This window comes from Lipophrys pholis (genome assembly GCF_963383615.2).
Source record: "Lipophrys pholis genome assembly, chromosome: 2".
Taxonomy (NCBI): Eukaryota; Metazoa; Chordata; class Actinopteri; order Blenniiformes; family Blenniidae; genus Lipophrys; species Lipophrys pholis.
This window is the reverse complement of record NC_137636.1, coordinates 38,242,433-38,256,562: the sequence shown is the minus strand read 5'-3', so window position 1 is coordinate 38,256,562 and position 14,130 is coordinate 38,242,433. Positions and strand designations below refer to the sequence as shown.

Sequence of the window (14,130 nt, the reverse complement as noted above, 5' to 3'; positions counted from 1 at the left end):
TGTAACACACACTCAAGCATACATACATACACACGCACGCACGCACTTTAACAAACACACACACACACGTTTGTGATGGAGGTGAAGAGTAGCAAGGACAGCCATGAGATCCTCAGAGGTAGCAGAGAGTGTGGGGTGGCGGTGGAGCAGCAGGAGGAGGAGAAGCAGCAGGAGGAGGAGGAGGAGGAGGAAGAGGAGGAGCAGCAGGAGGTCAGTGAGGAGCAACATGGAGCTACTTACCCAGTCTTTGGACTACAAACAGGATGAGAGAACAGAAGAGGAACAAATGAAAACTAAAGATGGAGAATGATTGAAAAGCAACTCAACATGGACGCTGTCTGTGCTCTACTGGGGGGGTGATAATAGCTGGGGGGTGATAATAGCTGGGGGGTGATAATAGCTGGGGGGGTGATAATAGCTGGGGGGGTGATAATAGCTGGGGTGTGATAATAGCTGGGGGGACAATGGGGGTGTGATGAGGAGTGAGGCAGGATGTAGAGGTGATCCCAGTCACACATATCGAATAAAAACGTGTGGAACCGCAGTGGGGGGGGGGGGGGGGGGGGGGAACCTACTTCTTCTGCAACTTCCTGTTCTTCTCTGCTGGACCTCCCAGGGTTCCAACGACTTCTTTAGGAGAGTTCTCAGCATCTGGAGTCCCAGCTGCAACACAAAGTGACGAACACAGAACAGAAAAAACGGTGAAAGGAAGAGAAAAGAGGAGAACAGTGAACGGAGGACAACAGAGGACAACAAATGAGAACAGTGAATAGAGGAGAACAGAAAACAGAGGAGAACGGAGGAGAACTCTGTGTCTCACCCTGACTGGAGGGGGAGTCCTTCCCGGGGAGGCTGGCTCGGCCTTTCTCCTTCTTCCCAAACAGTCGTCCGATGGACGACTTGATGCTTTTCTTCTTGGCGGCTTTGTTGAGAGAATCCTGACTGCTACTGCTGCTGCTGGGATTACTGCCCTGACCGTCCTGCAGCCCCGCCAGGCTGGGGCAACAAGAGGCAACAAGAGTGAGGCTACAGCAGCCAGTCGGAGGAAGATGCTCTATAATCTCGATGTTACAGGAGGAAAATGCTTTTTACTCTGGATGTCAGAGGAGGAAGATGCTCAGTGGTCTGTGTGTTAGAGGAGGAAGATGCTCTATAAGATTAATGTTTAGGGGGGAGATGCTCTGTACTCTGGTAGTGAGAGGAGGAAGATGCTCTATCGTCTGGATGTCAGGAGGAAGATGCTCTATAATTTGGATGTTTAGGGGGAAGATGCTCTATAATCTGGATGTTTAGGAAGAAGATGCCCTATAATCTGGATGTCAGAGGAGGAAGATGCTTTATAATCTGGATGTTGGAGGGGGGAGATACTCTATGATCTGGATGTCAGAGGAGGAAGATGTCAGAGGAGGAAGGTGCTCTGTGATCCGGATGTTTATGAGGAGAATGCTCTATAATCTGGATGTCAGAGGAGGAAGATGCTTTATAATCTGGATTGAGTTGAAGCTCTGCACTGCTCTCACCCCTGGATGTCTCGGATGTCCTCGTGGCTGGCAGTGTGTCCCCCTCCGTCCCTGTGCAGACGCATGGAGCGGGGCGTGGTGGGGGGCGACGTCTCACAGCGGATCGTGGCCTTGTCATCCTGAGCAGACTGCAGGTAAAAGTACAGCGGACACAGCGTCACCACGGCAACATGCTGATGTCTTTCTTAAATACATTTGTTATTTTAACAGTTTTGTTCCTCAAACAACAAATATCTGAACTGTTTCTCCATCAGTGCGTCCTCAGCCTGATTCGCTGGGCTCAACCTCATGTTGGTGGGGCGCCATTAGCATTAGCATTAGCCTCTGAGATGTTAACTTTGATCAGAGGACAGATTCAAGGTTCATCTGCTACTGAGTGAAGACAACTTCAAGTGTGCAGCTAAACATACCACCGACCACTGCACATGTTAGCGTCACGTGTTCGTGTGTTAGCGTCGCATGTTCGTGTGTTAGCGTCGCATGTTCGTGTGTTAGCGTCACGTGTTCGTGTGTTAGCGTCGCGTGTTAGCCTCATAGCTGCAAACTCATTGAGTTGAGACCTCTTCACTGTAGTAACTTATTTAGTCAACATTTGTTGCTGCAGTTAAAGTAAATTTTGTGTGTGTGTGTGTGTGTGGGGTGGGGGTGGGGGGGGTATCATCGAGGCAGCTCTCGGGCAAACTGACAGCTGGTGACTAGTTTACCTTCCTGCGGTGCTTCCGCAGGTCACTAGGCTGAAGGCAGCACAAGGAGGAGAGAGAAAGAAAGACTAGTTAGTGACATGCACAGGCACGCCAGCAGCTGGAGGTCAATCACTGCAGCACAAGTGAGTTCAGAAGGGAAACACACAGAAAAACACCAGCGGAGAAATAGAGCAATGTCCTGCGTCTCAAATCCTGCGTCTCACATCTGGAGCCCTGGAGTCCTTTGTTCCCACCACAGTCCTTTCTCCCCGAGTCTTTCGTACATCCCCAACCAAGACTTTCCTTCGTCCCCAACCGAGTCTTTCCTTCGTCCCCAACCAAGACTTTCTGTCGTCCCCAACCGAGTCTTTCCTTCGTCCCCAACCAAGACTTTCCTTCGTCCCCAACCAAGACTTTCTGTCGTCCCCAACCGAGTCTTTCTGTCGTCCCCAGCCGAGTCTTTCCTTCGTCCCCAACCAAGACTTTCTTTCGTCCCCACCGAGAAGTTACTTTGTCCCCAACCGAGTCTTTCCTTCGTCCCCAACCAAGACTTTCCTTCGTCCCCAACCGAGTCTTTCCTTCGTCCCCACCGAGAAGTTACTTTGTCCCCAACCGAGACTTTCCTTTGTCCCCACCGAGACTTTCCTTCGTCCCCAACCGAGACCCCATAGAGGTCGTTCGGCCCCCACAGGAGTCCTCTGGAGAAGCGGGGTAAAGGGTACTTTCATGTTTCCCCGGCGGCTCCTAAACACCTTAATTACTCATTAGTTGTTGTTGTTAAACTGCCCTTATAGCCCCCTCAGGGTGGGTGTGAGGGGCCCAAGGAAGACCAAACACACACAAACAGGAGCAGGAGCAGGAGCAGGAGCAGGAGCAGGAGCAGGAGCAGGAAAAAGTGAGGCGGTACCTGGAGGTACGGAGTAAAGCTAAGGGGCGGGGCAGTGGGACTGAAGCCAGCTGCATGGTGGGGCAGGTAAGTGACCGTCTGCTGGATGATGTATGGGTCGGGGCAATACTGCAGGCAGGGGGGGCAATTAGTAGAGACAGACAGAGACACAGACACACTCAGAGCAGAAACAGTGTTACCAGGGTCATGACCCCCATCCGATCCATCTCCCGGTTGGGGCTTCGGGGAATCCTTCTTGGGGTAGAGTGACCTGATCCAGGCGGGGAACTGCCCAGTGAGGAGCCGGCGCACAGCGAGGGGGGGATGGAGCTCATGGATCGGAAACGCCCCCCTAGACCGCCCAGACCCTCCCCGCTGCCCACCCGACACTCGATCTCCTCGGCGCGGACCGCCGTGCTCTCCTTCTCCTCCTGGATCATCCTGCAGGAGGCATTCAAAGTCAGAATACTCTTGGCAGAGCGATCCTCTCCCAATCAGAAGGTTTGCAGGTTCGATTCCCATTTTCACCTATGCACAAGATACTGAACCCCAAATGGTTCCCAGTGGAGTGATGGCGCCTTGCATGGCAGCTGCCTCCATTGGTGTGTGCAGTTCAAAAAGTCAACTTTATTTATTCTGTGTGAAGCAAAGCTCAATATAACTTCCCTCTGGGATTAATAACGTATTTGCATTCTAAATAGGCTTCAATATCAATCCCAGATTATAATCCAGAATAATTCATAAACATTGTTTTTGATTTATTCCCCACCTGATCTTGTCGTCTTTTGGTTTTGGTTTACCTGATCTCATTGTTGATGGCGTCCAGCTGTTCCTGCAGCATCAGAGCCAGCGTCTGGGCATCGGCCTGTCCTCCCGGTGACAGCAGGTCCACCGAGCTGAACATTGTCTCCCGGTCGTCCTCCAGGTCCGACGCGTCCATGTCGCTCTCGAACGCCTGAGCCACGTTAGCGAGCACGTTAGCCTGCTGCATGCGCTCCCACTCCTGCTCGTTCAGGGTCTGCACCTGCAGGGACACGCAGGGATACTCCAGTACTCATGAGACATGACAGCTACACCAGTACTCAGACAGGATACATGACACAGAGTAAAGGCCTATTCATACTCCAGCAGAATGATGAAGAAACTTCTGACACTAGGGGGCGTGAGCGAACAAGTGATGTCATTTCTTCGCTCAGCTCCGTCTGTCAAAGGAAATTTGGCACCTGGCTCCTCGTTCGGGGCGAAGTTTGTTTTTGCTGTGTAGTCGATGAACTCTTGTGTGATTGTTCAGATTTTTCTTGTTCACTTCCACATTCTGCCGGTCACAAACCAAAACGGACGCCATCGAAGAGCAGGGAGCGGAGGAGGTGAGGTGATACGAAAATCTCCTCAACACCAGTTTCAAATCTTATCATGACGCCAAAAAAGCCGGGGAGTCATGGGAAGAAATATCTCAAAAATTACAAATGGAGGAGAGCATGTGCCAGAGGAAGTGAGGAAAACCTCGGTGCCTGTGGCGAGCGGGCACAGCTTCTCGGAGTATGAAATGCCCCGACTAAAACATCTTTTTTTCTGTTGCCGGCTGACGTCAGGAAGTAAACTTTGTTCTTCTTCCTTTTAGACTATGAATAGGCCTGAACGGTATTCCTCCAGCACTTACATGTCTCTGAAGTCCAGAGAAAGCAGAAAGAAGCAGAGAAGAAAGAATCAAAGAATCAAGAAGTGGACCGACAGGAGCAGCATGACATCACAAGTAAACACAACGACAAACAAAATGCAGGAATCTGATTATATTTACTCTCAAATGAAAACATCTGAAACCGTTTTAAAAATAAACAGCAGGTCTTGTTTAGTAAGCAGAACGTTAAACAGTGAAATGACCTCTGACCTTTGAGGGTTCATCTCTCAGTGCCACCACGCGACCTTTCTGAGGCCGCCGCAGAACCAGAGCGCCGCCGTACTGGTCTGAAGGTTCCACCAGAGACGAGGCCGACACTGGGAACCGGAAGTCTGGGGGAGCAGCCAGCTGAGAACGTCTGAGGAACAGAGAAGAGGAGGACAGAGGTGGAGCGGGAGGTCAGAGATGGAGGACAGAGGTGGAGCGGGAGGTCAGAGGTGGAGGACAGAGGTGGAGCAGAAGGTCAGAGGTGGAGGAGGAGGAAGTTATAGGAGGAGGAGGAGAAACTGCTGACCCGTGCAGTAAGGAGTTGCTCCTCTGTTCGTTCTCCGCCCGCAGAGTCTCGATCTGGATCAACAGCTGCTCCTACAGGAAGGAACAGGCAGTCGGAGTGTATTGAGAGTCCTGCAGTGTGTGTGTGTGTGTGTGTGTGTGTGTGTGTGTGTGTGTGTGTGTGTGTGTGTGTGTGTGTGAGCTTGTTACCTTCTCGTGGTGAGACTCTTGGATCAGCTTCTTGGTGTGATCCAGCTCTCTGATCAGGGAGTTCTGTGGACAGACAAGAGCAATCTGATTACTCACTGATCAGAGAGAAGTTGTTGGACTTGTGTCCTGGTCCTGGACTGTCCAGAACAAACACCATGTTGGAGCAGAAGGAAGCTCAGAAGTGGACTTGGGCTGTTGTGACCCTGCTTTTTGCCGGTTTACCCTCATCCTGCTCCGTCAAATGTGGGGGTGGGGGTGGGGTATTCAGGACTGATGGAGGGGGGATGGAGAGATGGTCCACATGTTGGGACAGACGGCAGTAATAACAGTCACTGTACTAGACTGTGGTGGTGAAGAGAAGCTGAGCTGTAAACCAAATCTCTTTTTACTGGTCGGTCTGCATCCCCACCCTCACTGTGGTCATCGGGACAGAGAGAGGACCGTTAGAGGACGGAGATGACAGTGGGAGTACAAAGAGAAAACAGAGAGAGAGAGAGAGAGAGAGAGAGAGAGAGAGAGAGAGAGAGAGAGAGAGAGAGGAGAGAGAGAGAGAGAGAGAGAGAGAGAGAGAGGGGACAGTGAGAGGGGACAGTGAGAGGGGACAGTGAGAGGGCAAAGAGAGGACAGAGAGAGGATTGAGAGGACAGTGAGAATAAAAAGAGAGGACAGTGTGAGGACAGAGTGACAACAAAGTGAGGACAGTGTGAGGACACCTTGTCTTCCAGAGCAGACATCCTCTCCTTGAGGTGCAGCTGAAGTCTCTCGTTGGACTCGGACAGAAGTTTGTCCACCGTCTCCGAGAGACGCCTGTTGTGCTCTTCGTTCATCTTCTCCCTCTGACGCGCCTGCAACACATACACCTGTCAGCAACGGACAGACAGACAGACAGACAGACAGAGACAGACAGACAGACAGACCCTCAGCAGCTCCTGGTTCTTCTCCTCCAGCTGAGCCTCCAGCAGTTTCAGGCTCTCCTCCACGTTTCCATGACGCTCCTCTGCCTGGAAGACAAACACAAGTTCATCTCAGCGAGTGTCTCAGAGGTGAGACGTCTCGCTCCATCCTCGACAGACAGCGAGACGTCCCGGTCAGCTGCTCACATCGACTACCATGGTCAGTCCATAAGGGAGAAGGGGCATCACAGTTATAGGGCTTTTCCACCAACAAGAACCAGGTTCTAGTTCAGGTCCAGTTCTTAAATGAGCACCGCCAAAGAACCGGTTCTTTTTCCACCGTTAACGGAGCCAGTGAGAACCACGTCATGTCGTCACTCCAAAAGGTGATACGTCACTGATTTCACCAATTTGGCGTTGACAGCGCTCATCCAGGAACCAGGAGACGGACTGTACCAGTGGTTTGGTCCGGGTCGCTCCATTCTAGTCGGACCTGAACCTCGGATGAAAACATTGAGTCTCCTCGTATCTCTGTTAGTGTTTTTTCACGTCCGTCTTGTTTTAGTCCGGAGCCCCAGAGTGGACATAGAGAAAATGATTTATACAAATAATGGACGTGTCTGAATCAAAAGCTTCAACATGGAGGAATGGAGGTGTAGAATGATAGAACGCTGCTCTACAGCCGTTTCCATGGTAACCTAGGTAAACACTCTGATTAAAGTTCTCTTTCACATGAAGCCGTTAAAAGGCTTATTTTAGCTCTAAAAACTCCAGCTTTCATTTCCAGTAGTTTGTAGTTTGTTTAGTAGTTCCTGAGGAACCAGAAGTCTGGCTTCATTAGAAAGAAGTTCTGTGGAGCGTCTCATAGCGGAGCGCCCCCTGCTGCCTCCTGCGGACTCATGCGGCCATAACGTGATACAAGACCTGGAAGTGAAGTTAGTCACAATGACGTCACCATGAAAAGCCTGAAAGAACCACATTGGAAAACTGCTTCTAGATTATATCCGACGTAGCTGAGTGACAGGAGGAGCTCTGCAGCTCCAGAGCCACGGCTCCGCCATCATGGATTAAATGATCCCGTTCCCTCGTATTATTAACTTGACGCATTATTTAAATTTTTTCTCTATAACCACTCCGGGGCTCCGTGTTCGCTGTAGATTTCAGAAAGCCAGTTCAACCTTGCTTCCGCCTTGTAGGTAGTGATAACTCCAGAGATAACTCCGCCCCCAGCTGATGACGCGTCTGACCCCGGTCTGGCCCCGGAACAAAGTGGAGCCAGTGTAGCACCAGTTTAGCCCGATAGGGGATTTGGCAGGGCAAAGACAAAGAACTGGTGCTAAGTCTGGCCCTGCCTTCGAACTAGAACGTGGTTCTTTCTGGTGGAAAAGCTCCCAATGAGGAGGACAGACAGGAGGAGTTTGTCGGTGTGTGTGTGTGTGACCTTGGTGAGTGCTGCCACCCTCTGGGCCAGCTCTGCCTCCACCTCAGGAAGAGTCTCTGCCTTCCTGATCGTCTGCTGCAGCTTCTGCTCGGCCAAATCCAACTTCTCCTGGAGGAGCCTGTTCCTGTCCTCCGTCTACACACACACACACACACACACACACAACACACACACACACACACAAATTAACAGCCACGTTATAGAGCATCTTCCTCCCACTACAGTGCTAACAACTAACACCTCAATAACACACGGTCCACGGTGGAGCAGTGGTTAGCGCTCTCGCCTCACAGCCACAAAGTTGTGGGTTCAAATACAGGCCCGGGTCTTTCTGTGTTGGGTTTGCATGTTTCCTCCAGGTACTCTATGTGACTACCGATGGGTCACTTCAGTGAGGAGTAAAGTACGATTCTTCTTCTTCTTCAGGTGAAACAGTACCTAGTCACCTGGTCAGACAGTCACGGTCAGTAACTAGTCACCTGGTCAGACAGTCACGGTCAGTAACTAGTCACCTGGTCAGACAGTAACGGTCAGTAGCAGGTGTCTGTACCTGTCTGTACAGAGACTCCTTGTTGGCCACTTCGTTCTCCAGCTTGTCGTTCAGGTCGTGAACTGAAGTCGCCTCCCGCTGAGCTGCCAAGTAACGTTTCTCCAGCGTGGTGATCCTCTCCTCCATGTCCTCCTTCTGAGCCATGGACTACAGACACAGAGACAGAGACACACAGAGGACCAGAGAGAGAAACAGGGGGGGGGGGGGGGGAGAGAGAGAGAGAGAGAGAGAGAGAGAGAGAGAGAGAGAGAGAGAGAGAGAGAGAGAGAGAGAGAGAGAGAGAGAGAGAGAGAGAGAGAGAGAGAGAGAGAGAGAGAGAGAGAGAGAGAGAGAGAGAGAGAGAGAGAGAGAGAGAGAGAGAGAGAGAGACACACAGGGACAGAGAGAGAGACACACAGGGACAGAGAGAGACACAGGGACAGAAACAGAGGGACAGAGAGAGAGACACAGACACAGGTACAGAGACACAAAAAGACAGAGGGACAGAGAGAGAGAGACGGACATTTTAAATTAAACTGTGATAAGTGGTTCTGCTTCGTGTTCCTCATACAGAGAACCAGAGGAGTTTGGCTTGTAATGTGGTGGTTTCCATGGTTACCTCTCTCAGGTCTCTCTGTTGTCGAGTGTTCACATCTCCAGACTTGATCAGGTCTTTGCGCGCCGTGTCCAGGTCCTCCTCCAGCTCACTGATGCGTGAGGCCATGGCGGCCATGCGCTCCTTCATCTGTCCCAGGTCTGCACTCTGCCGTTCCACCACCTCCTGCAGCTCGCCCGTCCTGCCCGACACCAGAACCGACTCATCCTCCGGGTTCAGAGAACCATCTGAGCAGCGCTGCAGGACCAGAATCAACTCAGAACAGGCAGCACACTGCAGAGTCTGGAGGCATGTCCTCCCTGTGGAGTTGTTCTCCACATGTTCTCCCTGTGAGGTTCTCTCACCTTCCCGTTGGTGCTCTCAGACAAGTGGTTGACGTCACTGGTTCCATCAGCCGGACTTCTCTTCTGCCCGCACTGATCCCGGAGGAACGCCAGCTGGGAGAACACAACACAGTGTGTGTGTGAGTAGGATAGAGACCTTCAGAGGTGTCCTACATTTCCTCTGTTGTATATGCTGCATTCATCTTTTGTTCAGGGAGTGTGTGCACACACACACACACACACACACACACACACACACACACACACACACACACACACACACACACACACACACACACACACACACACACACACACACACACACACACACACACACACACACACACACACACACACACACACACACACACACACACACACACACACACACACACACACACACACACACACACACACACACACACACACACACACACACACACACACCTCTTTATGTGACATGGTGAGCTGCTCCTCCAGCGCGCTGCATCGTTCCAACGCCACACGGAGACGTTCTCTCACCTAAGAACATCACACAGGAAGTTCACTTTTCAGACAAAGTCAACAGACTCCCCCGTCAGTGTTTGTAACACGGAACAGAGGGAAGAGAACAAAACAGAACAAAATAAAGGGAAGAGAACAGAACAGAGGGAACCGGAGATCCCACCTTCTCATCCAGAGCTTTGTGGTGTTCAAACAGGGACTTGAGAGCTTTGAGAACCTCCACCTCACTGGAGACGCCTGCAGGGGACTGAGCCTGTCTCTTCACCACCGTCATCCTCAGACTGCGCTCATGGCGAGACACCAGGCACTCCAGGTGCTCCAGCAGCAGCTGAGAGAGGGGGGGGGGGGGGGGGGGGGGGGGGTCACCATCTCTAACAGCATCATGTGTTCATACAGTGAGAGGATGATCTAACTAGCTACTTTTTATTCAAACTAATAAAGTAACTTAAAAAATTACTATGAAGTAACTTGAAGCACTTGGGTACTAGAGTAATCAGATTCCTGCAGTTTGTGCTGGTACTGACCCGAGTGTTGTTTCTTTCAGCCTTCAGCTCTGCGATTTCCTCCTCCTTCTCCAGCAGCTGCTCTCGAATCACATTCAGCTCTTTAGTGAGAGCAGCAAACTCCTACACACACACACACACACACACACACACACACACACACACACAGACACACACACACACAGACACACACAGACACACACAGACACACACAGACACACACACACCATGAGTGTGTTGCCCCATAGTTCTTAAAGTATTCAGGCTTTCTTTTCAATCAGCACCTCCGTCATTTCTGTCATCCCTCATCCTCCCTCCATCCTGTTTCTATCCTCCCTCCGTCATCCCTCCATCCTTTCTATCCTCCCTCCGTCATCCCTTCATCCTCTTGCTATCCTCCCTCCGTCATCCCTCCATCCTTGGCGGTCTGTGGTGGCCTAGTCTGGTCTGATCTGTGGTGGCCTAGTCTGGTCTGATCTGTGGTGGCCTAGTCTGGTCATTGGTGGCCTAGACTGGTCTGGTCTGTGGTGGCCTAGTCTGATCATTGGTGGCCTAGTCTGGTCTGGTCTGTGGTGGTGTGATCTGTGATGGCCTAGTCTGGTCTGTGGTGGTCTGGTCTGGCCCAGTCTGATCTGTGGTGGCCTAGTCTGGTCTGCTCTGTGGTGGTCTGCTCTGTGATTGCCTAGTCTGGTCTGGTGTGGCCAAGTCTGGTCTGGTCTGGTCTGTGGTGGTCTAGTCTGTGGTGGCCTAGTCTGGTTTGGTCTGTGGTGGTCTGGTCTTGTCTGGTCTGTGGTGGCCTAATCTGTGGTGGCCTAGTCTGGTCTGGTCTAGTCTGTGGTGGTCTGGTCTGTTCTGTGGTGGCCTAGTCTGTGGTGGCCTAGTCTGGTCTTGTCTGCTCTGTGGTGGTCTGATCTGTGATATCCTAGTCTGGTCTGGTGTGGCCTAGTCTGGTCTGTGGTGGTCTGGCCTGGTCTGTGGTGGCCTAGTCTGGTCTGTGGTGGTCTGGCCTGGTCTGTGGTGGCCTAGTCTGGTCTGTGGTGGTCTGGTCTGGGCCACTGACCTGGGGCAGGGCTGTGTTGAGTTGCCTCTGCAGGGAGTCCCTCTCATGGCTCACTTCGTGCAGCTTGCCCTGGGTCAGGCCCAGGTTTTCCTGGGTCTCCCTGAGGGTCTCCAGGAGCCGGTCCCGCTCCTCCAGCATGGACACCATCAGGGACTCGAAGTGGCCCTCAGAGTCCGACTGCAGGGGGGAGCCCGAGCCGCGCCCCCCGCCCCCCCCCCTCCCCCGCCGGGACCCTCGGCCTCGCTGATGGTGGGCATCACCTCGCACATCATCTGCAAGCAGATCAGTTGGTGACCACTTGGCTCTGCAGCGGCGCCCCCCAGAAGAACCCGGGTCAATATGGCCGGAACCTGAGAGGATTTATTGTTTTTTTTATTTAGGGACGGAACCTCTCTCATTAGATCCGGTACGTTACCGATACCCGGTACCTGGGAACCAACACCGGTACTCAGAGGTACCAATTTTCAGTACTTTTGTGTGTTTATGTGATAATAAAGGCCAAAATGTTCAATAATAAACTATATAACATTTTTAATTTATTTATTTCTCAATATATAAAGTTTAACAAATATATCAAAACAACATTCAACTGCTTGTTTTGTTTCACAAATTTCTTCAACACGAAAACCCTGAACTACAACCAGCAGTACTTTCTCTTATTAAAGCTAAAATTAAAACCAACTCCACAATCTCCTGTTTCTTTCCCCTCTGGAAACATTGTCATGGAGGCAGGGAAGTTTAAAACTCGAGAATCTCTTCAGCCCGGACAAACATCGAGTGCTGAACCAGGAGCTTCCTCACAATAGAAGTATTCTCCCTCACATTAGAAGTACTCTCTCTCACATTAGAAGTACTCTCCCTTACAATAGAAGTACTCTCCCTCACATTAGAAGTATTCTTCCTCACATTAGAAGTATTCTTCCTCACATTAGAAGTATTCTCCCTTAGATTAGAAGTATTCCCGCTGGTCTTGTACTTGGCATCACCAGTATGGCAGCTAATCTGCATGGCATTATAAAAAGTGGAGCAGTACTTTTGAGCCATATTTGCGCCGTTCACTGCTGCAGCTCCTGACATCATTACACTCACTGCTATGCTGCGTTCAAGTCCGGTTCGGAAAATTGCATACTCGATAATCGGTACTCGGTAGTGCCAATGGAATTTGGTCAGTATCTATAAAAGTACCAAATTCAGTACCCATTTTAGTTCAATTTTTTTTACCATTTATATTTTTGCAGTTGACCGGTCCTCGGGAACAGAATTTCATACCAGGTCCAGCTCAAGGTCATGGTCAGCAAGCCCCAGTGGGGACATGTGGGATTTGGACCTGCGATATCTGGATAGAATGTTCATGTCTTCCTTCGTTAATGTTTAGAGCTCATTGTTCTCTGCTGTGTGTGTGCTTTCATTACTAAAACAACAGCACCCACTAGTGGCCCAACATGAAGACTACATTATTTTCAGTGTTTCTGTTGTTTCCGTGGAAACCTTTTCAGAATGTTGCTGTGTAAACGTGAAACTTTCCTGAAGCAAAATGCTAAATCAAGTTTTCAGTTGAATCGTCATCGTGGAAATAGAGCCTAATACTGAACGAATCCAGAGCGATGTGGTTTGTTCTGATCTGACTAAACGTTCTGAACCGTCCTCAGTGTGAAGAACCGCGTCAGAACTGAAAGATCAAGTTCCAGTCCGAGTGAAACGCTGCATCTTCATGGAGGTTTTTCATCTGGATCTGATCTCGGTGTGAAGGAGGAAACAAACTGCGGAACCCCGTTCAGATTTAGAACTTTTATTTTGTCTGTGTGAAAGTTTAAAAGGCCCTGGGCTAATCTGATCCAGATTGGTTCGGTTCAAGAACATTCTGATCCAGTTGAGAGAGTACGTGTGGACTGAACTCAGGGTTCTGCAGGTTCTGGTGTGGAGGTTCTCCTCAGTGAGTCATGCTGCGTTTGAGGCCAGCAGGAAAAACAAGCTGGGAGGAATTAAACAGCCTCCCGACCGGGTGGCGGGGGGGGGGGGGGGGGGGGGGGTGTCATGTGAGGTGGATTTAACACACCAAGGAGAACCAGCACTCACCCAGTACTCTGGAACCAGGTTTTGCTCAGGCTTCAGCCTCGGGCTGGGCAACAAAAAAAGGAGGCCTCCAAGGGACCAGCAGATGGAAGAACGACTCAACACGTCCAAGAGAAGACGACCACTGAGGTCCACCTGAAGCCTCAAGACCTCGAGCTGCAATGATTCCTCCAGTTATTCAAGTACCTCTATTACAAAACAAAACTAGGCATTTCCTCTGCCTTGAAGCCTTATTTAATTCAATTAAAACTCTTGTGTCGCAAAGACTCTTTTCAGTGTGACACGAGGTGTTTACATTACAGCAGGTGTGTCTGGCTGCAGTAGCGGTTGTTTGTGGAGTCCGGCTGCAGGGAAACAGACGCCGGGACCGAAAACAAAAACAACCAGAGATTCCTATCGTCCGCCACCGTTGACCTGCACCCCCACAACTTACAAATATACGCCAGTGATTATATTATGTCCTTGGTGGACGTAATGAGCAAGTACATCACAGCAAAATCAACTATTGTTAAAGAATTATTTGTTGATTTCTCTCTACGGTCCACAGCATGTAAGGCCACGTTTACACGTACCTGGGTTTGTACAAAAACGGACATTTCCGACATTTACACAGACCGCATATACACCTGGTTCAGAGCTGCTAAGAGCAACCAAGTCTGTAGGGGGCAGTGTAGAGCAGAGCATAAAGCCATGATAGCCAATCAGAATCCTAGAAAAAA

At 50.6% G+C, this 14,130-nt stretch overlaps 1 protein-coding gene across 1 annotated transcript in view; it reads right to left on the bottom strand.

Moving 5' to 3' along the window:
• Window positions 1-14,130, bottom strand: part of ppfia1 (PTPRF interacting protein alpha 1) — a 34,317-nt gene that overhangs the window by 18,146 nt on the left and 2,041 nt on the right. The window contains 20 exon segments of the mRNA XM_080458525.1: window positions 576-663; window positions 821-996; window positions 1,521-1,648; window positions 2,225-2,254; window positions 3,290-3,530; window positions 3,890-4,113; window positions 4,978-5,125; window positions 5,282-5,352; window positions 5,470-5,532; window positions 6,183-6,314; window positions 6,387-6,470; window positions 7,804-7,938; window positions 8,354-8,500; window positions 8,952-9,185; window positions 9,293-9,385; window positions 9,719-9,793; window positions 9,939-10,103; window positions 10,300-10,401; window positions 11,339-11,554; window positions 11,557-11,610. Of these exon segments, the coding sequence (XP_080314651.1) occupies window positions 576-663; window positions 821-996; window positions 1,521-1,648; window positions 2,225-2,254; window positions 3,290-3,530; window positions 3,890-4,113; window positions 4,978-5,125; window positions 5,282-5,352; window positions 5,470-5,532; window positions 6,183-6,314; window positions 6,387-6,470; window positions 7,804-7,938; window positions 8,354-8,500; window positions 8,952-9,185; window positions 9,293-9,385; window positions 9,719-9,793; window positions 9,939-10,103; window positions 10,300-10,401; window positions 11,339-11,554; window positions 11,557-11,610 (2,606 nt within the window).